General features: G+C 55.7%; 1 protein-coding gene across 1 annotated transcript; it reads left to right on the top strand.

The window, feature by feature from the left end:
- The first annotated feature begins 16 nt into the window (after positions 1 to 16).
- Positions 17 to 27,752, top strand: SYMPK (symplekin scaffold protein). The gene is made up of 27 exons (XM_066570130.1): positions 17 to 119; positions 1,368 to 1,471; positions 2,717 to 2,782; positions 3,630 to 3,683; positions 5,430 to 5,503; positions 6,189 to 6,315; positions 7,408 to 7,657; positions 9,257 to 9,427; positions 10,251 to 10,490; positions 11,381 to 11,535; positions 13,018 to 13,168; positions 13,838 to 14,048; positions 15,436 to 15,586; positions 16,438 to 16,673; positions 17,933 to 18,014; positions 18,439 to 18,552; positions 19,591 to 19,738; positions 20,901 to 21,061; positions 22,351 to 22,459; positions 22,548 to 22,648; positions 22,770 to 22,860; positions 23,588 to 23,689; positions 24,602 to 24,789; positions 26,076 to 26,252; positions 26,638 to 26,715; positions 27,104 to 27,346; positions 27,606 to 27,752. Exons 2-27 carry the CDS (start codon positions 1,403 to 1,405, stop codon positions 27,750 to 27,752), a joined length of 3,696 nt encoding a protein of 1,231 aa, XP_066426227.1. The 5' UTR covers positions 17 to 119; positions 1,368 to 1,402.

The following is a 27,752-nucleotide window of genomic DNA, read 5'->3' as shown; positions in this document are numbered from 1 at the left end:
GGGCGGAGCCAAGCGATGAAGCCACGCCCCCTTTCTTCGCGGCGCGCGCTGGTGACGTCAGCGGCGCGCGCTGGTGACGTCAGCGGCGCGCGGGGGGAGACGCGGAGAGCGCGGGAGCGGTGAGGGGGGGGGGAACCGATAAGGGATCGATAATGATCGATAAGGGGGGAAATAGGGGATCGATAAGGGGTGGGGAGGGGGCTCGGGGCCCGCAGGAGCCGCGGGGGCTCTCGAGGTGCCTGGGGGGGGCTGGGGATTGATAGGGTGGGGGATATGGGGGGGGCTGTGGGGTCTGGGGTGTCTTTAGGGTCTCTATAGGGTCTCTATGGGGTTTGGGGTCTCTATGGGGTCTGGGGTCTCTGTAGGGTTTATCTCTATAGGGGCCGTTATGGGTCTGGGGTCTCTATAGGGGCCGTTATGGGTCTGGGGTCTCTATGGGGTCTGGGGTCTCTGTAGGGTTTATCTATATAGGGGCCGTTTTGGGTCTGGGGTCTCTGTAGGGTCCCTATGGGGTCTGGGGTCTCTATAGGGTCTGGGGTCTCTGTAGGGTCTCTGTGGGGTCTGGGGTCTCTGTAGGGTTTATCTCTATAGGGGCCGTTATGGGTCTGGGGTCTCTATAGGGTTTCTATGGGGTCTAGGGTGTCTATAGCATTTCTATGGAGTCTGGGGTCTTTATGGGGTCTGGGGTCTCTATGGGGTCTCTGTAGGGTCTCCATGGGGTCTGGGGTCTCTATGGGTTCTGTTTTGGGTCTGGGGTCTCTCTCTATAGGATCTCTCTCTCCCCAGATTCCCTTTTGGGTCTGGGGTCTCTATGGGTTCTGGTTTGGGTCTGGGGTCTCTATGGGGTCTCTATGGGGTCTCTATGGGTTCTGATTTGGGTCTGGGGTCTCTCTGGGGTCTCTATGGGGTCTCTATGGGTTCTGTTTTGGGTCTGGGGTCTCTATGGGTTCTGTTTTGGGTCTGGGGTCCCTATGGGGTCTCTATGGGTTCTGTTTTGGGTCTGGGGTCTCTCTGGGGTCTCTGTGGGTTCTGATTTGGGTCTGGGGTCTCTCTGGGGTCTCTATGGGTTCTGATTTGGGTCTGGGGTCCCTATGGGGTCTCTATGGGTTCTGTTTTGGGTCTGGGGTCTCTATGGGGTCTCTGTGGGTTCTGATTTGGGTCTGGGGTCTCTATGGGGTCTCTCTGGGGTCTCTATGGGTTCTGATTTGGGTCTGGGGTCTCTATGGGGTCTCTATGGGGTCTCTATGGGGTCTGATTTGGGTCTGGGGTCTCTCTGGGGTCTCTATGGGTTCTGATTTGGGTCTGGGGTCCCTATGGGGTCTCTCTGGGGTCTCTATGGGGTCTCTATGGGATCCTTCTCTCCCCAGGCTCCCATTTGGGTCTGGGGTCCCATTTCGGGGCCATGGCCGGGGCTCAGGAGGGGCCCAGCGAGGAGGAGCCCGGCAGCGACGGGAGGAGCACCTCGGAACGGGTGAGAAACGGGGCAAAAAACGGGGAAAACGGGCAAAAATGGGGAAAAACGGGAAAAATGGGGCAGAAAACGGGGAAAACGGGCAAAAACGGGGAAAAAATGAGGAAAATGGGGCAAAAAATGGTAAAAACAGGAAAAATTGGGAACAAAATGAGGAAAATGGGGCAAAAAATGGGGAAAATGGGGCAAAAAATGGGGGAAAAACCAGGGAAAAATGGGGCAAAAAATGGGGGAAATGGGGGAAAAACCGGGGAAAAATGGGGCGAAAAATGGGGCAAAAAACTGGGAAAACAGGGAAAAACGGGGGAAAATGGGAAAAATGGGGCAAAAAATGGGCAAAAAATTAGGAAAATCGGGCAAAAAATGGGGAAAATGGGGCAGAAAATGGGGGCAAAAAATGGGGGAAAAACCGGGGAAAAATGGGGCAAAAAACGGGGAAAAATGGGGAAAATGGGGCACAAAATGGGCAAAAAATGAGAAAAATGGGGCAAAAAATGGGGGCAAAAATGGGGGAAAAACCGGGGAAAAATGGGGCAAAAAATGGGAAAAAATGGGGCGAAAAACAGGAAAAATGGGGCAAAAAATTGGAAAAACAGGGAAAAACCAGGGAAAAATGGGCGAAAAATGGGGAAAATGGGACAAATCAGAAAAAATGGGGAAAAACCTGAAAAAACCCAGGAAAAATGGGCATGGGAGAGACAGGAGGAGCACCTGGGAATGGGTGAGAAATGGGACAAAAAATGGGGAAAATGGGGCAGAAAATGGGGAAAACAGGGCAAAAAACAGGATAAAAACGGAGTTAAAAACTGGAAAATGGGATAAAAAATGGGAGAAATGGGAAAAATGGGGTAAACCCCAGGAAAATGGGGGAAAATGGGAAAAAGGAAAAAATGGGAGGGAAAAATTGGGGAAAAAGGGGAAAAGTGGGGGGAAAATGGGTAAAAATTGGGTAAAAATAGGAAAAAGGGAAAAATGGGGTAAAACCCAGGAAAATTGGGGGGGAACGGGATAAAAATGGGAAAAAATTGGGAAAATGAGAAAAAATGGAGTCAAACCCAGGAAAATGGAGGGGAAACGGGATAAAAATGGGAAAAAATCCAGAAATACTCAGGGGAAAAAGGCAAAAAATGGGAAAAATGAGGGAAAAATGGGGATGGGAGGGATGGGAGGAGAACCTGGGAATGGGTGAAAAATGGGAAAAATGGGTGAAAAAGCAGCAAAAAAGGAGAAAAATTCCATTTGCAGGTGGTGGATCTGCTGAACCAGGCGGCGCTGATCGGGAACGAGGGGAAAATCAGCATCCTAAAACAGGTGAGATTGGGCAAAAATGGGGAAAAAATGGGGGAAAAGGAACATTTGCAGGGAGGAAAGGGGATTTTGGGGGGGTAAAATGGGATTTTGGGCAGGGAAATTGAATTTTTTTATATAAAAAATGGGATTTTGGGAAGAGGAAAGGGGATTTTGGGGGTAAAATTGGGATTTTGGGAGGGGAAATTGGGATTATTGGGGGGAAAATTGGGATTTGGGGAGGGAAATTGGGATTTGGGGTGGGAAATTGGGATTTGAGGGGGAATGGGTGGGATTTGGGTGGAAAAAATGAAGATTTGGGTGGGAAAATTGGGATTGGGGGTGGGAAATTTGGGATTTGGGGAGGGAAATTGGGATTTGGGGTGGGAAATTGGGATTTGGGGTGGGAAATTGGGATTTGGGTGGGAAATTGGGATTTGGGGTGGGAAATTGGGATTTGGGGTGGGAAAATGGGATTTGGGTGGGAAATTGGGATTTGGGGTGGGGAAATTGGGATTTGGGGTGGGAAAATTGGGATTTGGGGTGGGAAATTGGGATTTGGGGAGGGAAATTGGGATTTAGGGGGGGAAATTGGGATTTGGGGTGGGAAAATGGGATTGGGGTGGGAAATTGGGATTTGGGGAGGGAAAATTGGGATTTGGGGGGGGGAAATTGGGATTTGGGTGGGAAAAAATGGGATTGGGGGAGGGAAATTGGGATTTTTTTGGGGAAATTTGGGATTTGGGTGGGAAATTTGGGATTTGGGTGGGAAATTTGGGATTTGGGGGGGAAAATTGGGATTTGGGGTGGAGGTGGCTCTGTCCCCACAATGTCCCCACAATGTCCCCACAATGTCCCCACCTGTCCCCAGGTGCAGGAGCTGATCATCAACAAGGACCCCACGCTCCTGGACAACTTCCTGGATGTGAGCGGAATCAGGGCGGAGCTGGGAAATTTGGGGGGAATTTGGGGAATTTGGGGAATTTGGGGTGGGTGCGGGAAATTTGGAGGAATTTTGGGGGATTTGAGGGAATTTGGGGTGGATTTGGGGGAACTGGGGACAGGTTTGAGGTGAATTTGGGATGGGTTTGGGGGGAATTTGGGATGGGTTTGGGGGGAGTTTGACCAAATTTTGGGATGGATTTGGGGGTGAATTTGGGGCAGGTTTGGGGGGAATTTGGGGGGAATTTGGGGATGGATTTTGGGGAATTTGGGGATGTGTTTGGGGTGAATTTGGGGGTGAATTTGGGGGGAATTTGGATGAATTTGAGGGAGAATTTTGGGGAATTTGGGATGGATTTGGGGAATTTGGGATGGATTTGGGGGTGAATTTGGGACAGGTTTGGGTTGAATTTGGGGGAATTTGGGATGGATTTAAGAACTGGGGATGTGTTTAGGATGGATTTGGGGTGAATTTGGGGGAATTTGTGGGAATTTGGGATGGATCCAGCATTGGGATGGATTTGGGGGAATTGGGGATTGATTTGGGGTGAATTTGGGGGAAATTTGGGGGGAATTTGGGTGAATTTGGGGATGTGTTTGGGGTGAATTTGGGGCAGGTTTGGGTTGAATTTGGGTGAATTTGGGGATGTGTTTGGGGTGAATTTGGGATGGATTTGGGGGGAGTTTGACCAAATTTTGGGATGGATTTGGGGGTGAATTTGGGGCAGGTTTGGGGGGAATTTGGGGGGAATTTGGGGATGGATTTTGGGGAATTTGGGGATGTGTTTGGGGTGAATTTGGGGGTGAATTTGGGGGGAATTTGGATGAATTTGAGGGAGAATTTTGGGGAATTTGGGATGGATTTGGGGAATTTGGGATGGATTTGGGGGTGAATTTGGGACAGGTTTGGGTTGAATTTGGGGGAATTTGGGGATGGATTTAAGAACCAGGGATGTGTTTAGGATGGATTTGGGGTGATTTTGGGGTGAATTTGGGGGAATTTGGGATGGATCCAGCATTGGGATGGATTTGGGGGAATTGGGGATTGATTTGGGGTGAATTTGGGGGAAATTTGGGGGGAATTTGGGTGAATTTGGGGATGTGTTTGGGGTGAATTTGGGGCAGGTTTGGGTTGAATTTGGGTGAATTTGGGGATGTGTTTGGGGTGAATTTGGGATGGATTTGGGGGGAGTTTGACCAAATTTTGGGATGGATTTGGGGGTGAATTTGGGGCAGGTTTGGGGGGAATTTGGGGGGAATTTGGGGATGGATTTTGGGGAATTTGGGGATGTGTTTGGGGTGAATTTGGGGGTGAATTTGGGGGGAATTTGGATGAATTTGAGGGAGAATTTTGGGGAATTTGGGATGGATTTGGGGAATTTGGGATGGATTTGGGGGTGAATTTGGGACAGGTTTGGGTTGAATTTGGGGGAATTTGGGATGGATTTAAGAACCAGGGATGTGTTTAGGATGGATTTGGGGTGATTTTGGGGTGAATTTGGGGGAATTTGGGATGGATCCAGCATTGGGATGGATTTGGGGGAATTGGGGATTGGTTTGGGGTGAATTTGGGGTGAATTTGGGGATGGATTTGGGGTGAATCTGGGGGAATTTGGGATGGATCCAGGATTGGGGTGGATTTGGGGCGATTGGGGATTGGTTTGGGGTGATTTTGGGGGGAATTTGGGGCGCCCCCAGCCCGCTCTGACCCCCCATGTTCCCCCCCCAGGAAATCATCGCCTTCCAGGCCGACAAATCCATCGAGGTGCGGAAATTCGTGGTGGGATTCATCGAGGAGGCCTGGTGAGATTTGGGGCAAAAAACGGGGATTTTGGGGCTTTTTTGGGGCCTTTTTGGGGCCTTTTTGGGGCTGGTTTGGTAGGAATTTTTGAGCTGTTTTGGTGGAATTTTGGGGTTCTTTTGGAGGGAATTTTGGGGCTCCTTTGGGGGCATTTTTGCGCTATTTTGGTGGGAATTTTTTTTGACAATTTTGGTGGCATTTTTTGGCCGTTTCCATGGGAATTTTGGGCCGTTTCTGTGGGAATTTTGGGTCACTTTGTTGCAGACTTTTGGGTCCTTTTGGTGGGAATTTTTGGGCCGTTTCTGTGGGAATTTTGGGCCATTTTGATGGGAATTGTTTGTCAGTTTCCATGGGTATTTTTGGCCATTTCCTTGTGAGTTTTTGGGCCATTTCTGTGGGAATTTTGGGCCATTTCTGTGGGAATTTTTGGGCTGTTTCAAGGCCATTTTGAGGCTGTTCTGGTGGGAATTTTTGAGCTATTTTGTTGAGAATTTTTGGGCCGTTTGGGTAGGAATTTTGTGCCGATTTGTCGGGAATTTTTGGCCCGTTTTCTTGGGAATTTTTGGGCCATTTTGGTAGGAATTTTGTGCCCATTTCTTGGGAATTTTTGGCCCGTTTGGGTAGGAATTTTTGCCCATTTCTGTGGCCATAAAACCAAATAAACCCAATTTTTTTTGCTGTCCCCAGCAAGAGGGACATCGAGCTGCTGCTGAAGCTGGTGGCCAACCTGAACATGCTGCTCAAGGATGAGAACGTCAACGTGGTCAAAAAGGCCATCCTGACCATGACCCAGCTCTACAAGGTGGCCCTGCAGGTGAGGCTTCGATTGCTCCAAATTGCTTGGATATTTGATAGCAATCACCAGCATTAATTGCATGTTAAAAAAAAGCCTTTAATACCCAGTACAATTGCCGTAATTACCCATAAAAATCACTTTAAATCGATACCAATTAGTGCAATTACAGATAAAAATTGCTTTAATATTTGATGTCAATCACCATAATTACACATTAAAAAGTCTTTAACGTCCCACATGATTACCATAATTACCCATAAAAATTGCCTTACACTTTCCATTACAACAGTCGATACCAATTAGTGCAATTACAGATAAAAATTGCTTTAATATTTGATATCAATCACCATAATTAATTACATGGTAAAAAAAAGTCTTTAATATCCAGCACAATTACCGTAATTACCAATAAAAACCCCTCACAATTTCCACTACTCCCAACGCGATTACCGTAATTACCCATAGAAATCACTTTAGGTCAATACCAATTACTGTAATTACAGATAAAAATTGCTTTAATATTTGGTGTCAATCACCATCATTAATTACATATTAAAAAAATGTCTTTAATACCCAATACAATTACCATAATTACCGTAATTACCTATAAAAATCCGCTTAAAATTTCCATGACCCTCAATGCGATTACCGTAATTACCCATAGAAATCACTTTAGGTCGACACCAATTAGTGTAATTACAGATAAAAATTATATCAATCACCATAATTACACATTAAAAGCCCTTTAACATCCCACACGATTACCGTAATTACCAATAAAAACCCCTCACAATTTCCACTACTCCCAACGCGATTACCGTAATTACCCATAGAAATCACTTTAGGTCGACACCAATTACTGTAATTACACATAAAAATTGCTTTAATATTTGGTATCAATCACCATCATTAATTACATATTAAAAAAATGTCTTTAATACCCAATACAATTACCATAATTACCGTAATTACCTATTAAAATCCCCTTAAAATTTCCACGACCCTCAATGCGATTACCGTAATTACCCACAAAAATAACTTCTTTTTTTTTTTTTTTTTTTTTTTTCCCCCCAATTTTTTTTTTTGGTGGGGTTTTTTTGTTGGGATCAGTGGATGGTGAAGTCCAAGGTGATCAGCGAGCTGCAGGAGGCCTGCTGGGAGATGATGTCCTCCATGGCCAGCGACATCATCCTGCTGCTGGACTCGGACAACGACGGCGTCCGCACGCACGCCATCAAGTTCGTGGAGGGGCTGATCGTGACGCTGTCGCCGCGCACGGCCGACTCCGACGTGCCCAAGAGGCACGAGAACGACGTCAGCCTGGAGCGCATCCCGCGCGACCACCCTGTCATCAAGTACAGTGAGTGACGGGGTTTGGGGTTTGGGGTTTGGGGTTTGGGGTCAGGAATGGGATTGGGACCACCCCGTCATCAAGTACAGTGAGTCACGGGGTTTGGGGGTTGGGGTCAGGAATGGGATTGGGAATGGGATTGGGACCACCCCATCATCAAGTACAGTGAGTCACGGGGTTTGGGGTTTGAGGTTGGGGTTTGGGGTCAGGAATTGGGATTGGGACCACCCTGTCATCAAGTACAGTGAGTCACGGGGTTTGGGATTTGGGGTTTGGGGTTTGGGACCACCCCGTCATCAAGTACAGTGAGTCACGGGGTTTGGGGTTGGGGGTTTGGGGTTTGGGGTCAGGAATGGGGTCAGGAATGGGATTGGGACCACCCCATCATCAAGTACAGTGAGTCACGGGGTTTGGGGTTTGGGGTTTGGGGTTTGGGGTCAGGAATGGGATTGGGACCACCCCGTCATCAAGTACAGTGAGTCACGGGGTTTGGGATTTGGGGTTTGGGGTTTGGGACCACCCCGTCATCAAGTACAGTGAGTGACGGGGTTTGGGGTTTGGGGTTTGGGGTTTGGGGTCAGGAATGGGATTGGGACCACCCCGTCATCAAGTACAGTGAGTCACGGGGTTTGGGGGTTGGGGTCAAGAATGGGATTGGGAATGGGAGTGGAGCCACCCCATCATCAAGTACAGTGAGTGACGGGGTTTGGGATTTGGGGTTTGGGGTCAGGAATGGGATTGGGAATGGGATTGGGACCACCCCGTCATCAAGTACAGTGAGTCACGGGGTTTGGGGTTTGGGGTTTGGGGTTTGGGGTCAGGAATGGGATTGGGACCACCCCGTCATCAAGTACAGTGAGTCACGGGGTTTGGGGTTTGGGTTTGGGGTTTGGGGTCAAGAATGGGATTGGGAATGGGATTGGGACCACCCCATCATCAAGTACAGTGAGTCACGGGGTTTGGGGTTTGGGGTTTGGGGTCAAGAATGGGATTGGGAATGGGATTGGGACCACCCCATCATCAAGTACAGTGAGTCACGGGGTTTGGGGTTTGGGGTTTGGGGTTTGGGGTCAGGAATGGGATTGGGACCACCCCATCAAGTACAGTGAGTCACGGGGTTTGGGGTTTGGGGTTGGGGTTTGGGGTTTGGGATTTGGGATATGGAATTTGGGACCACCCCATCATCAATTACAGTGAGTGGGGTTTGGGTTTGGGGTTTGGGTTTGGGGTTTGGGACCACCCCATCATCAAGTACAGTGAGTGGGGTTTGGGAATGGGATTGGGATTTGGGATCTGGGGTTTGGGGTTTGGGGTCGGGATTTGGGATTGGGATCAGCATCATCAGGTACAGTCAGTGAGGGCGCTTTGGGGTGGGGTGACCCCACTGACCCTTGGAGAGGAGACCCCACCGACCCCCCTGACTGGGACCCCGGTGACCTCCCCATGGATCGGTGACCCTGATGACCACCCCGTGGGTTGGTGACCCCGGTGACCTCTGACACGCGGGTGACCCCGGTGACCTCCCCGTGGGTCGGTGACCCCGGTGACCTCCCCGTGGGTCGGTGACCCCGGTGACCCCTGACCCGCGGGTGACGCCGCTGTCCCCAGACGTGCTGTGGGAGGAGGGCAAGGCGGCGCTGGAGCAGCTGCTCAAGTTCATGGTGCACCCGGCCATCTCCAGCATCAACCTGACGGCGGCGCTGGGCTCGCTGGCCACCATCGCCCGCCAGCGGCCCATGTTCATGGCCGAGGTCATCCAGGCCTACGAGACCCTCCATGGTAACATCCCCTGTGTCCCCTGGTGTCCCCTGGTGTCCCCTGGTGTCCCCATGTTCATGGCCGAGGTCATCCAGGCCTACAAGACCCTCCATGGTAACGTCCCCAGTGTCCCTTGGTGTCCCCTGGTGTCCCTTGGTGTTCCCTGGTGTCCCTTGGTGTCCCTTGGTGTCCCCATGTTCATGGCCGGGGTCATCCAGGCCTACGAGACCCTCCATGGTAACGTCCCCTGTGTCCCCTGTGTCCCTTGGTGTCCCCTGGTGTCCCCTGGTGTCCCCATGTTCATGGCCGAGCTCATCCATGCCTCCATGGTGACATCTTCAGGGTGTCCCCAGCTGTCCCCAACCCCATCCCTGTCCCCGATACCCAACCTGCCACCAATGTTGGCCAAGTCCCAGCTGTCTCCAGCTGTTCCCAGGTGTCCCCAGGTGTCCCCAGGTGTCCCTAACCCGTCCCATCTCCCCCCATAGCCAACCTGCCTCCCACACTGGCCCAGTCCCAGGTGTCCCCAGCTGTCCCCAGGTGTCCCCAGGTGTCCCCAGGTGTCCCTGACCCGTCCCCTGTCCCCCCATAGCCAACCTGCCTCCCACACTGGCCCAGTCCCAGGTGTCCCCAGGTGTCCCCAGGTGTCTCTGACCCGTCCCCTGTCCCCCCATAGCCAACCTGCCTCCCATGCTGGCCCAGTCCCAGGTGTCCCCAGGTGTCCCCAGGTGTCCCTAACCTGTCCCCTGTGTCCCCGTAGCCAACCTGCCTCCCACGCTGGCCAAGTCCCAGGTGTCCCCAGGTGTCCCCAGGTGTCCCTAACCTGTCCCCTGTGTCCCCGTAGCCAACCTGCCTCCCACGCTGGCCAAGTCCCAGGTGAGCAGCGTGCGCAAGAACCTGAAGCTGCACCTGCTGAGCGTGCTGCGCCACCCGTCCTCGGGCGACTTCCAGCCGCAGATCACCACGCTGCTGGTGGACCTGGGCACGCCGCAGGCCGAGATCGCCCGCAGCATGCCCAGCCCCCGCGAGGCCCGCAAGCGGCCCCGCGACGAGCCCGACGCCGCCCTCAAGAAGATGAAGATCGGTGAGAACCCGTGGTGGCGTCATTGTCACCTCCTCGTGGTGGTATCGGGTGCGGTGGGTTCAGGGTTGGGTGGTGGTGGCCATCAGGGATGGGTGGTGATGGCCGTGGTGGCCATCAGGGTTCAGGGTTGGGTGGTGGTGGCCATCAGGGATGGGTGGTGATGGCCGTGGTGGCCATCAGGGTTCGGGGTGGGTTCTGGTGGCTGTGGTGGCCATCAGAGGGTTCTGGACATGGCCCCAAGGTGAGCCCTCAAGAAGATGAAGATCGGTGAGAACCCGTGGTGGCATCATTGTCACCTCCTCGTGGTGGTGGTGGTCATCAGGGGTGGGTGGTGGTGGCCGTGGTGGCCATCAGAGGGTTCTGGACATGGCCCCAAGGTGAGCCCTCAAGAAGATGAAGATCGGTGAGTGGGACATTGGTGGCATCATTGTCACCTTGCTTGTGGTGGCATCATTGTCACCTCCCCCGTGGTGGTGGTGGCCATCAGGGTTCGGGGTGGGTTCTGGTGGCCGTGGTGGCCATCAGGGGGTTCTGGACATGGCCCCAGGATAAGTCCTCAAGAAGATGAAGATCGGTGAGAACGCGTGGTGGCATCGGTGTCACCTCCTGGTGGTGGTGTCAGGTGTGGTGGGTTCAGGGTGGCCATGGTGGCCATCAGGGTTCCGGGTGGGTTCTGGTGGCCGTGGTGGCCATCAGAGGGTTCTGGACGTGGCCATCAGAAGGTTCTGGACACGTCCCCAGGACAACCCTGATGCCGCCCTCAAGCTGTGGTGGCGTCAGTGTCACCTCCCCTGTGATGGCATCATCGTCACCTCTCCCATGGTGGTGGCCATCAGAGGGTCCCGGTGGCCTCGTGGGGACACTCGGGGACCCTCCCGTGTCCCCCTCAGAGCCACCCCTGGGCGAGGATGACGAGGACAAGGACCTGGAGGCGCCGGCGGTGGCCGTGGCCAAAGTGGCCGGAGCGGTCACCGTCCCCTCGGACACCGACATCACGGCCGAGTTCCTGCAGCCGCTGCTGACCCCCGAGAACGTGGCCAACCTGGTCAGGAGGGGACAATGGCCTTGGGGACATCTGGGGGGGTGTCACCTGTGTCACCTGTCCTGCTGACCCTCAGGAATGTCCCCAGGCTGGTCAGGAGGGGACAATGGCCTTGGGGACACTTTGGGGGGGGGGGTGTCACCTGTGTCACCTGTCCTGCTGACCCTCAGGAATGTCCCCAGGCTGGTCAGGAGGGGACAATGGCCTTGGGGACACTTGGTGGGGGGTGTCACCTGTGTCACCTGTCCTGCTGACCCCCGAGAACGTGGCCAACCTGGTCAGGAGGGGACAATGGCCTTGGGGACACTTTGGGGGGGTGTCACCTGTGTCACCTGTCCTGCTGACACCGAGGAATGTCCCCAGGCTGGTCAGGAGGGGACAGTGGCCTTGGGGACACTTTGGGGGGGTGTCACCTGTGTCACCTGTGTCACCTGTCCTACTGACCCTCAGGAATGTCCCCAGGCTGGTCAGGAGGGGACAATGGCCTTGGGGACACTTTGGGGGGGGGGGTGTCACCTGTGTCACCTGTCCTGCTGACCCTCAGGAATGTCCCCAGGCTGGTCAGGAGGGGACAGTGGCCTTGGGGACATCTGGGGGGGTGTCACCTGTGTCACCTGTCCTGCTGACACCGAGGAATGTCCCCAGGCTGGTCAGGAGGGGACAGTGGCCTTGGGGACACTTAGGGGGGAGCCTTAAGGGGTCTTGGGGACAGTCTTGGGGACCTGGGGTGGTTTTGAGGACACTCTGAGGGGGTCTCCAAGGCAGTTTTGGGTTCTCCAAGGCAGTTTTTGGATCCCTGAAGTGATTTTGCTGTCCCTGAGATGTTTTTGGGTTCCCTGAGGTGACTTTGGTGTCCCTGAGGTGATTTTGGGTTCCCTGAGGCGTTTTTGGGGTTCCTGAGCTGTTTTTAGGTTCCCTGAGGTGATTCTGAGTTCCCTGAGGCGATTTTGGGGTTCATGAGCTGTTTTTGAGTTCCCTGAGGCAGTTCTGGAGTCCCTGAGCTGTTTTTGGGGTCCCTGAGGTGATTTTGAGTTCCCTGAGGCAGTTCTGGAGTCCCTGAGGTGGTTTTTGAGGTTCCCTGAGCCGATTTCGGGCTCCCTGAGCTGATTTCGGGCACCCTGAGCCGATTTCGGGCTCCCTGAGCTGATTTCGGGCTCCCTGAGCTGATTTCGGGCTCCCTGAGCTGTTTTTGGGTTCCCTGAGGCCGTTCTGGGCTCCTTGAGCTGTTTTTGGAGTCCCTGAGGCCGTTCTGGAGTCCCTGAGCTGTTTTTAGGTTCCCTGAGCCGATTTCTGGCTCCCTGAGCTGATTTCGGGCTCCCTCAGCCAATTTTGGGTTCCCTGAGCTGGTTTTGGGTTCCCCGAGCCAATTTCGGGCTCCCTGAGCTGGTTTTCGGGCTCCCTGAGGTGATTTTGAGTTCCCTGAGGCAGTCCTGGGCTCCCTGAGCTGTTTTTTGTTTGTTTTTGGGGTGTCCCGTGTCCCCGCAGGTGCTGATCAGCATGGTGTACCTGCCCGAGGCCATGCCCGCCTCCTTCCAGGCCACCTACACGCCCGTGGAGTCGGCCGGCACCGAGGCGCAGATCAAGCACCTGGCCCGGCTCATGGCCACGCAGATGACCGCGGCCGGCCTGGGGCCAGGTCAGGGGACGCCCCCAGTCCCCCCCCAAAATCGGGGTGGATTTGGGGCAAATTGGGATCTAAGTTGGGATTCGTGGAGGTTCCGGGTGGGTTTTAGGGTTCTTCTGGTTTTGGTGGGGAGGAGTTTGGGGTTTTTGGCTTCAAGGAGGGGCAGAAATTGGGGTGGGGTGAGGATTTTTTTGGGGAGGTGTTGGGTGGGGTCTGAGGTTGGGGGGTTTGGGGGGATTTGGGTGGAGTTTGGCCGGGGCTTCGCTTGGCCCTCGCGAGTTTGGGGGTGGCCAAAGCATGGCCCTGGTGGCCACCCACAATCCCTGGACACCCGGTCCTGTTCCCACCCCATTTTGACCAATCCCACCCCAATTTCACCATTCCCACCCCAATTTCACCATCCCCACCCCAATTTCACCATCCCCACCCCATTTTCACCATCCTCACCCCATTTTTCACCATCCCCACCCCATTTTTGACCATCCCCACCCCATTTTGACCATCCCCACCCCATTTTGACCATCCCCACCCCATTTTGACCATTTCCACCCCAATTTCACCATCCCCACCCCAATTTCACCATCCCCACCCCATTTTCACCATCCCCACCCCATTCTGACCATCCCCACCCCATTTTCCCCATTCCCCGCCTCGTTCCTGACCGTGCCCGCCGCGTTCCAGGCGTGGAGCAGACGAAGCTGCTGCGGGAGGAGCCCAAGGAGGAGAAGGTGGCCAAGCCGGACGCGGTGGTGATCAAGCGGCGCCTGTCGGCGCTGGGCCAGGGCCAGGCCATCGCCGTGCTGGGCGCCCACGGCTCGGCCCCGGGGCTGCCGGACGAGACGCCCCAGGCCAAGCGCCGGCCCGAGCCCATCATGCCGGCCACGCAGCCACGGTCGGTGCCCGGACACGGCGCGGGGCCGCCACGGGGTGGGAGCATGGAAGGGTTTGGGGTGGGATCCCCATGGGGTTTTGGGTGGGATCACAGAGAGGTTTGGGGTGGGAGCATGGTGGGGTTTGGGGTGGGATCATGGCAGGGTTTAGGGTGGGATCCTGGCAGGGTTTGGGGTGGGATCCTGGCAGGGTTTGGGGTGGGATCCTGGCAGGGTTTGGGGTGGGATCCCCATGGGGTTTTGGGTGGGATCACAGAGAGGTTTGGGGTTGGATCATGGTGGGGTTTGGGGTGGGATCTTGGAGGGATTTGGGGTTGGATCATGGCAGGGTTTGGGTGGGAGCATGGAAGGGTTTGGGGTGGGATCATGGCAGGGTTTGGGGTGGGATCCCCATGGGGTTTGGGGTGGGAGCATGGTGGGGTTTGGGTGGGAGCATGGCAGGGTTTGGGGTTGGATCATGGCAGGGTTTGGGTGGGAGCATGGAAGGGTTTGGGGTGGGATCATGGCAGGGTTTGGGGTGGGATCCCCATGGGGTTTGGGGTGGGATCACAGAGGGGTTTGGGGTTGGATCCTGGTGGGGTTTGGGGTGGGATCATGGCGAGGGTTTGGGGTAGGGTCATGGTGGGGTTTGGGTTGGGTTCATGGCAGGGTTTGGGTTGGGATCTCGGAGGGATTTGGGTTGGGATCATGGCAGGGTTTGGGTTGGGATCTCGGAGGGATTTGGGTTGGGATCATGGCAGGGTTTGGGTTGGGATCTCGGAGGGATTTGGGGTTGGATCATGGCGGGGTTTGGGTGGGAGCGTGGAAGGGTTTGGGGTGAGATCATGGTGGGGTTTGGGGTGGGAGCATGAAAGAGTTTGGGGTGGGATCCTGGCAGGGTTTGGGGTGGGATCCCCATGGGGTTTTGGGTGGGATCACAGAGGGGTTTGGAGTGGGAGCATGGTGGGGTTTGGGTTAGGGTTATTCCCCTGCACGATCCCAATCCCGTGGATGATCCCAATCCCAACCCATCCCAATCCCCTGCACGATCCCGTTCCCCTGCACGATCCCGTTCCCATGGATCATCCCAATCCCAACCCATCCCAATCCCCTGCACGATCCCAATCCCCTGCACGATCCCGTTCCCCTGCACGATCCCGTTCCCATGGATCATCCCAATCCCAACCCATCCCAATCCCCTGCACGATCCCATTCCCCTGCACGATCCCAATCCCGTGGATGATCCCAATCCCCTGCACGATCCCGTTCCCCTGCACGATCCCGTTCCCATGGATCATCCCAATCCCCTGCACGATCCCAATCCCCTGCACGATCCCCATCCCGCGGGTGGCCCCGCTGGCCCCACCGTTCCCCGGTGACGTCCCCGGTGCTGCCGCTGTCCCCGCGCAGGCTGGCGGGCGCCGGGGGCCGTAAGAAGGTGTTCCGCCTCAGCGACGTGCTCAAGCCGCTCAGCGAGGTGCAGGTGGAGAAGCTGAAGCTCGGCGCCGTGCGCCGCATCCTGCGCTCCGAGAGGGCCGTGGCCGCCAGCGGGGCCGCCCAGGTACGCGCCGCGCACCTGGGCAGGGCTGGGATAACCCTGGGGTACACCTGGGCACAGCTGGGATACACCTGGGCACAGCTGGGATAATCCTGGGGTACACCTGGGCACGGCTGGGATAACCCTGGGGTACACCTGGGCACAGCTGGGATAACCCTGGGATAACCCTGGGGCACACCTGGGATAACCCTGGGGTACACCTGGGATAACCCTGGGGCACACCTGGGATAACCCTGGGGCACACCTGGGATAACCCTGGGGTACACCTGGGATAATCCTGGGGTACACCTGGGCACGGCTGGGATAACCCTGGGGTACACCTGGGCACAGCTGGGATACACCTGGGCACAGCTGGGATAATCCTGGGGTACACCTGGGCACACGTGGGCACAGCTGGGATAACCCTGGGATAACCCAGGGATAACCCTGGGGTACACCTGGGCATGGCTGGGATACACCTGGGCAGGGCTGGGATAACCCTGGGACACACCTGGGACAACCCTGGGATAACCCTGGGATAACCCTGGGGTACAGCTGGCCCACAGGCCCAAGTGAAGATCCTGGCCTTGCTGGTGACGCAGTTCCAGTGACCCTTGACTAATCCCTTGATTAACCCTTGAATGACCGTTGAGTGACCATTCAAATGACCACTGAGTGACCATTCAAATGACCACTGAGTGACCCCCGTGTGTCCCCCGCAGGCCCGAGTGAAGATCCTGGCCTTGCTGGTGACGCAGTTCCAGTGACCCTTGAGTGACCCTTGACTAAACCCTTGATTGACCATTGAATGACCATTGATTAACCCTTGAATGACCATGGGATGACCACTGAGTGACCCCTGGATGTCCCCGCAGGCCCGAGTGAAGATCCTGGCCTCGCTGGTGACGCAGTTCGAGGTGCCCCTCAAGGGCGAGGTGCTCTCCTTCATCCTGGACGACGTGCGGGGCCGCCTGGACCTGGCCTTCGCGTGGCTCTTCCAGGAGTACAACGCGCACCTGGCGCGCGGCGGCGCCGGCGGCCTCGAGCGCTACGACGAGTGCCTGATCGGGCTGCTGGCCGGGCTGCAGGAGAAACCCGACCAGAAGGACGGGTATGGACACCGGGGACACCACCGGGGACACCAGGGTTGGATGGGGACACCAGGGTTGGGTTGGTGCCATTGGGACGGGGACACCAGGGTTGGGTTGGGGACACCAGGGTTGGGATGGGGACACCACAGTAGGGATGGGGGCACCACGGTTGGGTTGGGGACACCACGGTTGGGTTGGTGCCATTGGGATGGGGACACCAGGGTTGGGTTGGGGACACCAGGGTTGGGTTGGTGCCATTGGGACGGGGACACCACAGTTGGGTTGGGGACACCAGGGTTGGGTTGGTGCCATTGGGATGGGGACACCAGGGTTGGGTTGGGGACACCAGGGTTGGGTTGGTGCCATTGGGATGGGGACACCAGGGTTGGGTTGGGGACACCACAGTTGGGTTGGGGACACCACAGTAGGGATGGGGGCACCACGGTTGGGATGGGGACACCACGGTTGGGTTGGTGCTGTTGGGACGGGGACACCAGGGTTGGGTTGGTGCCATTGGGACGGGGACACCACAGTTGGGTTGGGGACACCAGGGTTGGGTTGGTGCCATTGGGATGGGGACACCAGGGTTGGGTTGGGGACACCAGGGTTGGGTTGGGGACACCACAGTAGGGATGGGGGCACCACGGTTGGGATGGGGACACCACGGTTGGGTTGGTGCTGTTGGGACGGGGACACCAGGGTTGGGTTGGGGGCACCACAGTTGGGATGGGGGCACCACAGTTGGGTTGGTGGAATTGGGATGGGGACACCAGGGCTGGGCTGGGGACACGAAACTCAGTTGGTGTCACCGGGGTTGGGTTGGTGCCGTTGGGTTGGTGCCACCAGGTGTGGGACAGTGCCACCAGGTGCAGGACAGTGCCACCAGGTGTGGGACAGTGTCCCCAGGTGTGGGACAGTGTCCCCAGGTGTGGGACAGGGCCACCAGGTGCAGGACAGTGCCACCAGATGTGGGACAGTGTCCCCAGGTGTGGGACAGTGCCACCAGGTGCAGGACAGTGCCACCAGGTGTGGGACGGTGTCCCCAGGTGTGGGACAGTGCCACCAGGTGTGGACAGTGTCCCCAGGTGTGGGACGGTGTCCCCAGGTGTGGGACGGTGTCCCCAGGGGTGGCACCGAGCCCTCAGGGCCGAGCTGGTGCCACCGGTGCCACCTGAGGGGACAGGGCAGGGCCCCCGAGGCCAGGCCAGCCCCGGGGCCACCCCGGGCGTGTCCCTGTCCCCAGCCCGGTGACAGCGGCGCCGTCCCTGTCCCCACCCAGGATCTTCACCAAGGTGGTGCTGGAGGCGCCGCTCATCACCGAGAGCGCCCTGGAGGTGATCCGCAAGTACTGCGAGGACGAGGTGGGCACACCTGGGCACACCTGGGGACACCTGGGGACACCTGGGGACATCACGGGCTGGGGACACGGGGGGACATTGGGGAGGGGACACCTGGGGACATCGCGGGCAGGGGACACCTGGGGACATCGCGGGGAGGGGACACATGGGGACATCATGGGGAGGAGACATCATGGGGGGACACCTGGGGACATCAGGGAGGGGACACCTGGGGTCATCACGGGAAGGGACATGGGGAGGGGACACCTGGAAGTGACACCATGAGGGAATGGGGAGGTGACAATGGGGAGGTGACAATGGGGAGGTGACACCTGGAGGTGACGTGAGGGGACACCTGGAGGTGACACAGGGGAGGAGCACCCGGAGGTGACGCGGGGCAGGTGCCACCCGGAGGGGCCACCCAGAGGTGCCACCTGCGTCCCCTCAGAGCCGCACCTACCTGGGCATGTCCACCTTGAGGGACCTGATCTTCAAGCGCCCGTCGCGGCAGTTCCAGTACCTGCACGTGCTGCTGGACCTCAGCTCCCACGAGAAGGACAAGGTGGGGACACCTGGGCACACCTGGGGGGGCTGGGGACACCTGGGGACATTGGGGACACCTGGGGGGTTTGGGGCGGGGGGGGGGGGATTTTGGGGAGGTTTTAGGAAGGTTTTGGGGGTCCCAAGGGATTTTTGGAGGTGCCAAGGGGATTTTGGAGGGTTTGGGTGCCCCCGGTGGCCCCAGGTGGGGGAGCCAGGTAATACAGGTGCCCCAGGTGGCACAGGTGCCCAGCACCCCCAGGTGGCACTCAGAGGTGCCCCAGGTGACGCAGGTGTCACAGACAGGTGACACAGGTGTGTCCCAGGTGCGGCAGCAGGCGCTGCAGTTCATCAAGCGCATGTACGAGAAGGAGCAGGTGGCACACAGGTGTCACAGGTGACCCAGGGGTCACACAGGTGTCACACAGGTGGCACACAGGTGTCACACACAGGTGGCACACAGGTGTCACAGGTGACCCAGGGGTCACACAGGTGTCACACAGGTGTGCCCAGGTGTCACACAGGTGTCACACAGGTGTCACAGAGGTGGCACAGGTGTCACACAGGTGTCACACCCAGGTGTCACACAGGTGCGGCAGCAGGCGCTGCAGTTCATCAAGCGCATGTACGAGAAGGAGCAGGTGGCACAGGTGGCACACAGGTGTCACACAGGTGTCACACAGGTGTCACACAGGTGTCACACCCAGGTGACACAGGTGTCACAGAGGTGGCACAGGTGTCACACAGGTGTCACACAGGTGTCACACCCAGGTGTCACACAGGTGCGGCAGCAGGCGCTGCAGTTCATCAAGCGCATGTACGAGAAGGAGCAGGTGGCACACAGGTGTCACACAGGTGTCACACAGGTGTCACACAGGTGTCACACAGGTGTGCCCAGGTGTCACACAGGTGTCACCCAGGTGTCACACAGGTGCGGCAGCAGGCGCTGCAGTTCATCAAGCGCATGTACGAGAAGTAGCAGGTGTCACACAGGTGTCACACAGGTGTGCCCAGGTGTCACACAGGTGGCACAGGTGTCACACCCAGGTGTGTCACACAGGTGCGGCAGCAGGCGCTGCAGTTCATCAAGCGCATGTACGAGAAGGAGCAGCTGCGCGAGTACGTGGAGAAGTTCGCCCTCAATTACCTGCAGCTCCTGGTGCACCCCAACCCCCCCTCCGTGCTCTTCGGGGCCGACAAGGACACAGGTGAGCGCCCGGGATCCCGAAAATTCCACGGGGATCCCGAAAATTCCACGGGAATCCCAAAATATTCCATGGGGATCCCAGAATGTCCCGTGGGGATCCCAAAATGTCCCGTGGGGATCCCAAAATGTGCCCAGAATCCCGAAATTTTCCATGGGAATCCCAAAATGCCCCATGGGGATCCCGAAATATCCCATGGGAATCCCAAAATGCCCACTGTAATCCCATTTTTTCTCACTCTAACCCCGTTTTTGCCCATTTTCACCCCATTTTTGGTGTCCCCAGAGGTGGCGGCGCCCTGGACCAAGGAGGCCATCAAGCAGTGCCTGTACCTGTACCTGTACCTGTACCTGTGCCTGTACCTGTGCCTGTACCTGTACCTGTACCTGTCCCTGTACCTGTACCTGTCCCTGTACCTGTACCTGTCCCTGTGCCTGTGCCTGTCCCTGTACCTGTCCCTGTCCCATTTTTGCTCACATTAATCCCATTTTTGCTCACTCTAACCCCGTTTTTGCTCATTTTCACCCCATTTTTGGTGTCCCCAGAGGTGGTGGCGCCCTGGACCGAGGAGACCATCAAGCAGTGCCTGTACCTGTACCTGTACCTGTCCCTGTACCTGTACCTGTACCTGTCCCTGTCCCTGTCCCTGTACCTGTACCTGTACCTGTACCTGTACCTGTGCCTGTGCCTGTCCCTGTACCTGTCCCTGTACCTGTACCTGTACCTGTACCTGTCCCTGTCCCTGTCCCTGTCCCTGTACCTGTACCTGTGCCTGTCCCTGTACCTGTCCCTGTACCTGTACCTGTACCTGTACCTGTACCTGTCCCTGTACCTGTCCCTGTACCTGTACCTGCACCTGTACCTGTACCTGTCCCTGTACCTGTACCTGTACCTGCACCTGTACCTGTACCTGTGCCTGTACCTGTACCTGTACCTACACCTGTGCCTGTCCCTGTCCCTGTACCTGTGCCTGTCCCTGTATCTGTCCCTGTCCCTGTCCCTGTACCTGTACCTACACCTGTGCCTGTACCTGTACCTGTACCTGTCCCTGTCCCTGTACCTGTCCCTGTACCTGTACCTGTCCCATTTTTGCTCACATTAATCCCATTTTTGCTCACAATAACCTCGTTTTTCCTCATTTTCACCCCATTTTTGGTGTCCCCAGAGGTGGCGGCGCCCTGGACCGAGGAGACCATCAAGCAGTGCCTGTACCTGTACCTGGCCCTGCTGCCCCACAACCACAAGCTGATCCACGAGCTCGCCTCCGTCTACACCGAGGCCATCGCCGACATCAAGCGCACGGTGCTGCGCGTCATCGAGCAGCCGGTCAGCACCTCAGTTACATTGGATTTTATTTAATTTAATTTTATTTTATTTATTTATTTGATTTTAATTAAATTAAAATTATTGTCAATTAAATTTGAAATCGAAATTAGTCGCAATTAAATTTAAAATCGAAATTAATTTTAAATTTAAATTAATTTAAATTCAATTTAAAATTGAAATTAATTTAAGTTCAATTGGAAATTAAAATTAATTTCAATTTAATTTAAACTAAATTTTAAAATTAAAATTAATTTAATTAAATTTTGAAATGGAAATTAATTTAAATTTAAAATCGAAATTAATTTAAATTTAGATTAAAATTAATTTAAATTAAATTTAAAAACGAAATTAGATTAAATTTCAAATTGAAATTAATGTAAATTTAATTTAAAATCGAAATTAGTTAAAATTAAAATTTCATTTAAATTTAATTTTAAATCGAAATTAATTAAAATTAAAATTAAAATTAAAATTAAGTTAAACTTAATTTAAATTCGAAATTAAATTCGAAATTAAATTTTAAATTAAAATTAGTTTAAATTAAATTTAAAATTGAAACTAGTTTAAATTAAATCTAAATTTAAATTAATTTAAATTAAATTTAAAATTGAAATTAATTTAAATTTAATTTTAAATTGAAATTAAATTTTAAATCGAAATTAAATTAAATTTAGACTCGAAATTAAATTAAATTAAATTTAAAATTGAAATTAATTTAAATTAAATTTAAAACCCCAATTTCAGTGACAAAATTTTCCTTTAAAAAACCCCTGATTTTTTGGTGACAAAACCTTATATTTTTATTTTTAATTTTTATCTTCTTTTTTTTATTTTTATTTTTATTTTTGTATCTTTATTTTTTTATTTTTATATTCATTTTTATTTTTTATTTTTATTTTTATTTTTATATCTTTGTTTTTATTTTTATCTTTATTTTTATTTATATTTTTATTTTTATATCCTTTTTATTTTTTATTTTTTATTTTTATTTTTATTTTCCTTTTTATTTTTCTTTTTATTTTATATCTTTATTTTTATTTTTAGATCTTTATTTTTATTTTCTTTTTTTTTTTATACCTTTATTTTTATTTTATATCTTTATTTTTATTTTTATATTTTTATTTTTATTTTTATATCTTTATTTTTATTTTCATTTTTATTTTTCTTTTTATTTTATATCTTTATTTTTATATCTTTATTTTTATTTTTAATTTTTTTTATTTTTAATTTTTTTACTTTTATTTTCATTTTCATTTTTAATTTCTATATTTTCATTTTCCTCCCGCCAGATCCGCGGCATGGGCATGAACTCCCCGGAGCTGCTGCTGCTGGTGGAGAACTGCCCCAAGGGAGCCGAGACGCTGGTGACGCGCTGCCTGCACAGCCTGACGGACAAAGGTGCCCCTTGGGGACACCGCGGGGCCGCCCTGGGGACACCGGGGGTGCCGGCAGGGGGGTGACAGCGCTGTCCCCTCCCCGCCGGCAGTGCCACCCTCGCCCGAGCTGGTCAAGCGCGTCCGGGACCTCTACCACAAGCGGCTGCCGGACGTGCGCTTCCTCATCCCCGTCCTCAACGGGCTGGAGAAGGTGACGGGGGGTGGCCTTTGTCCCCTGCCCCGGTGTCACCTGGGTGGTGTCACCGTCACCCGGGTGTCACCGTCACCTGGGTGTCGTCACCCGGGCTGACGGGGACGCGGTTTTGGTGCAGAAAGAGGTGATTCAGGCGCTGCCCAAACTCATCAAACTCAACCCCATCGTGGTCAAGGAGGTCTTCAACCGCCTGCTGGGGACGCAGCACGGTGAGGGGACAGTGGGGACAGCCTTGGGGACAGCATGGGGACAGCTTGGGGACATGGGACAGCTGGGGACGCAGCACGGTGAGGGGACAGTGGGGACAGCCTTGGGGACAGCTTGGGGACACCTTGGGGACAGTTTGGGGACAGCTTGGGGACATGGGACAGCTGGGGACGCAGCACGGTGAGGGGACAGTGGGGACAGCCTTGGGGACATGGGACAGCTGGGGATGCAGCACGGTGAGGGGACAGTGGGGACAGCCTTGGGGACGGCTTGGGGACAGCCTTGGGGACAGGCCTGCTGGGGACGCAGCACAGTGAGGGGACAGTGGGGACAGCCTTGGGGACGGCTTGGGGACATGGGACAGCTGGGGATGCAGCACGGTGAGGGGACAATGGGGACAGCCTTGGGGACAGGCCTGCTGGGGACGCAGCACAGTGAGGGGACAGTGGGGACAGCCTTGGGGTCAGCTTGGGGACATGGGACAGCTGGGGATGCAGCACGGTGAGGGGACAATGGAGACAGCCTTGGGGACAGCTTGGGGACAGCTTGGGGACAGTTTGGGGACAGCTGGGGTGAGACACAGCACAGTTTGGGGACAGTTTGGGGACAGTTTGGGGTGGGACATCCCAGGAGGGGCTGTGGGAGCACAGGGTGACCCCAGGGCCACCCCAGGGTGTGACACAGCCCCTGTCCCTGTCCCCTGTCCCTGTCACCCCAATGTCCCCGCAGGTGACGGCGCCTCGGCCGTGTCCCCCCTGAACCCCGGGGAGCTCCTGATCGCCCTGCACAACATCGACTCCTCCAAGTGTGACATGAAATCCATCATCAAAGGTGGGGACATGGGGACACCCAGGGGTGACAGGGACACCCAGGGGGTGACAGGGACATGGGGACACCCAAAGGGACACAGAGAGACTCCTGCACAACATGGACTCCTCCAAGTGTGACATGAAATCCATCATCAAAGGTGGGGACATGGGGACACCCAGGGGTGACAGGGACACCCAAAGGGACACAGAGGGACACAGAGGGACACAGGGACACAGGAGCCCTGCACAACATCGACTCCTCCAAGTGTGACACGAAATCCATCATCAGAGGTGGGGACATGGGGACAGGAGGGGACATCCCTGGGGACATCCCTGGGGACATCCCTGGGGACATGGGGACACCCAGGGGGTGACAGGGCCATGGAGGAGACACGGGACACAGCTGGGGGGGGACATGGGACCCCTGTCCATGGACCCCAGTCCCTCCCAGTGCATCCCAGTCCCTCCCAGTGCCCTTTTAATGCCCCCCATTCCCTCCCAGTCCCTCCCAGTGCCCTCCCAGTTCCTCCCAGTGCCCTTTTAATGCCCCCCAGTTCCTCCCAGTGCCCTTTTAATGCCCCCCATTCCCTCCCACTCCCCTCCCAGTCCCTCCCAGTGCCCTTTTAGTGCTTCCCAGTGCATCCCAGTCCCTCCCAGTGCCCTCCCAGTTCCTCCCAGTGCCCTTTTAATGCCCCCCATTCCCTCCCAGTCCCTCCCAGTGCCCTTTTAGTGCTTCCCAGTGCATCCCAGTCCCTCCCAGCCCCTCCCAGTCCCTCCCATTGCTCTCCCAGTCCCTCCCATTCCCTCCCAGCCCCTCCCAGTCCCTCCCAGTCTCTCCCATTCCCTCCCAGCCCCTCCCAGCCCCTCCCATTGCTCTCCCAGTCCCTCCCAGTCCCTCCCAGTGCCTCCCAGCATCCCCCCCGTGTCCCCTCAGCCACCAACCTGTGCTTTGCGGAGCGCAACGTTTACACCTCGGAGGTGCTGGCGGTGGTGATGCAGCAGCTGATGGAGCAGAGCCCGCTGCCCATGCTGCTGATGCGCACGGTGATCCAGGCCCTGACCATGTACCCCCGCCTGGGGGGCTTCGTCATGAACATCCTGAGCAGGCTCATCATGAAACAGGTCTGGAGAGCCCAAAATCCCCCAAAAAATCCCCTGAAATTACCCCAAAATTCACCCCAAAACTGGCCCCGAAATCCCCGATGCGCACGGTGATGCAGGCCCTGACCATGTACCCCCACCATGAGCATCCTGTCCAGGCTCATCATGAAACAGGTCTGGGGACCCCAAAATCCACTAAAATTGACCCAAAATTCCTGCCAAAATTACCCCAAAAATCCCCCGAAATTACCCCAAAATTCACCCCGAAACTGGCCCCGAAATCCCCGATGCGCACGGTGATCCAGGCCCTGACCATGTACCCCTACCATGAACATCCTGTCCAGGCTCATCATGAAACAGGTCTGGAGAGCCCAAAATCCCCCAAAAAAATCCTCTGAAATTACCCCAAAATTCCTGCAAAAATTACCCCAAAAATCCCCCTGAAATTACCACAAAATTCCTGCAAGAATTACCCCCGAAATTACCCCAAAATTACCCCAAAATTCACCCCAAACTGGCCACAAAACTCCAGATGTGCACGGAGATCCAGGCTCTGTCACGAGCATCCTGAGCAGGCTCATCATGAATGAAACAGGTCTGGAGACCCCAAAATCCACTGAAATTACCCCAAAATTCCTGCAAAAGTCCTGACGCGCTCCCAGGTGTGTCAGTACCCCAAGGAGTGTGAAGGGTCCGGCAAGTGCTGGCCCCAGGTGAGCCCCAGGTTTCCCAAGTGACTCAGGTGACCCCCAGGTGTCTCAGGTGAACCCCAGGTGTGTCCCAGGTGTTTCAGGTGACCCCCATGTGTCTCAGGTGTATCCCAGGTGTGACCCAGGTGTCTCAGGTGTGTCCCAGGTGTGACCCAGGTGTCTCAGGTGTATCCCAGGTGTATCCCAGGTGTCTCAGGTGTATCCCAGGTGTGACCCAGGTGTCTCAGGTGTGTCCCAGGTGTGACCCAGGTGTCTCAGGTGTATCCCAGGTGTGACCCAGGTGTCTCAGGTGTGTCCCAGGTGTGACCCAGGTGTCTCAGGTGTATCCCAGGTGTATCCCAGGTGTCTCAGGTGTATCCCAGGTGTGACCCAGGTGTCTCAGGTGTGTCCCAGGTGTGACCCAGGTGTGACCCAGGTGTGTCTCCGCAGGTGTGGAAGTACCCCAAGGTGTGGGAGGGGTTCATCAAGTGCTGCCAGCGCACCAAGCCCCAGGGGTGTCCCAGGTGTCTCAGGTGTCTCAGGTGTCTCAGGTGTATCTCAGGTGTATCCCAGGTGTCTCAGGTGTGTCCCAGGTGTGACCCAGGTGTGTCTCCTCAGGTGTGGAAGTACCCCAAGGTGTGGGAGGGCTTCATCAAGTGCTGCCAGCGCACCAAGCCCCAGTCCTTCCAGGTGGTTCTGCAGCTGCCCCCGCCCCAGCTCGCCGCCGTCTTCGAGAAATGCCCGGAGCTGCGGGAGCCCCTGCTGAGCCACGTGCGCGCCCTCACCCCGCACCAGGTGACAGCCCCGGGGACAGGTGACACACCTGGGGGTGGGTGACATCACTTGGGGGCGGGTGACAGCCCATTGGGATGGGTGACAGCCCCGGGGATAGGTGACACCCCTGGGGGCGGGTGACACACCTGGGGGCGGGTGACACACCTGGGGATGGGTGACAGCACCTGGGGGCGGGTGACAGCCCATTGGGAAAGGTGACAAACTTTGGACAGGTGACATCCCATTGGGACAGGTGACAGTCCTGGGGACACGTGACAGTCCCAAGGACAGGTGACATCTCCTGGGCATCCTTGGAGAAGGGGGACATCCCTTGGGGACAGGTGACAATCTCGGGGACAGGTGACAATCTCGGGGGTGTCACACCTGTCCCCTCCCCCGGTGACAGCAAGCGCACATCCCCCTGTCCACCATGGCCATCCTGGAGGCCACCACGCGCCACGAGCCTGAGGGGACACCTGGAGAGGTGGGGACAGGGACACCTGGGGAGGTGGGGACGGGGACACCTGGAGGGGTGGGGACAGGGACACCTGGAGGGGTGGGAACAGGGACAGGGACACCTGGATGGGTGGGAACAGGGACACCTGGAGGGGTGGGGACAGGGACACCTGGAGGGGCGGGGACAGGGACATGGGGACACCTGGAGGGGACATGGGGACATTGGGGACACCTGCCCAGGTGGGCACAGGGGGACATTGGGGGGACACCTGCCCAGGTGGGCACAGGGGGACATTGGGGGGACATGGGGGGGACATGGGGACACCTGCCCAGGTGGGCACACAGGGACATGGGGGGGACACCTGCCCAGGTGTCCCCGCAGGTGCCACCACGCCCGCCCCGCGCTGTCCCCCCAGGAGAAGCCCCCCAAGCGCCCCCCGAGCTCCGAGGAGGAGCCCAAGGCCAAGGCGGGGGGAGGGGTCCTGGGAGGGGGAGGGGTCGGGGGGGTTCCCCCCGGCTCCCCTCCCCCCCCCCACCCCGAGGGAGCCCCCCCGGAGCTGGAGCCCCCCCCCATCTTCATCAGCGGCGCCGAGGATGAGGAGAGCTCGGGGGGGGGAGGGGACGCGTCCCCCCCGGACCCCGCCCTGGAGCCCCCCAAGGTGAGCGAGGGGCGGCCCCGCCCCCACCCCGAGCCGGACCACGCCCCCCTCCATATTTGGGGAGGGGCATTTGGGGAGGGGGAGGGGCATTTGGGGTGGTGGGAGGGGCATTTCCAGCCCCTATTTTGGGGAGGGGGTGGGGAATTTGGGGAGGGGCATTTCCTACCTTAATTTGGGGAGGGTGAGGGCGGGGTTTGGTTCATCTCTAACCCCTCCCCCTTCTCTTTTCTCTCTCCCTCCATCCCCCCCCCCTCTCCAGGACCCCCCCGCGGGCACGGAACTCCCCCAGCCCCTCCCCCACCCCGGCGAGGCCCCGCCCCCCAGCCCCCCCTCGTCGGAGCCGCCCCCCCCCGGCACCCAGAGCCCCCCCCCGGGGGGGGTCCCCGAGGGTCCCTGCGAGGGCTGA

Source organism: Molothrus aeneus, unplaced genomic scaffold, assembly GCF_037042795.1.
Source record: "Molothrus aeneus isolate 106 unplaced genomic scaffold, BPBGC_Maene_1.0 scaffold_214, whole genome shotgun sequence".
NCBI lineage: Eukaryota > Metazoa > Chordata > Aves > Passeriformes > Icteridae > Molothrus > Molothrus aeneus.
Note: the sequence above shows the minus strand (reverse complement) of the source record. Positions and strands in the feature narration are given on the sequence as shown.

What these genes read in the sequence shown, in the direction of transcription:
- SYMPK (XM_066570130.1), top strand. Translation starts at nt 1,403, where the DNA reads ATGGCCGGGGCTCAGGAGGGGCCCAGCGAGGAGGAGCCCGGCAGCGAC. An exon ending in GGATTCATCGAGGAGGCCTG is followed by an intron (nt 5,504 to 6,188) that starts GTGAGATTTGGG and finishes TGCTGTCCCCAG; the next exon opens with CAAGAGGGACATCGAGCTGC. An exon ending in GCTCCCACGAGAAGGACAAG is followed by an intron (nt 18,553 to 19,590) that starts GTGGGGACACCT and finishes TGTGTCACACAG; the next exon opens with GTGCGGCAGCAGGCGCTGCA.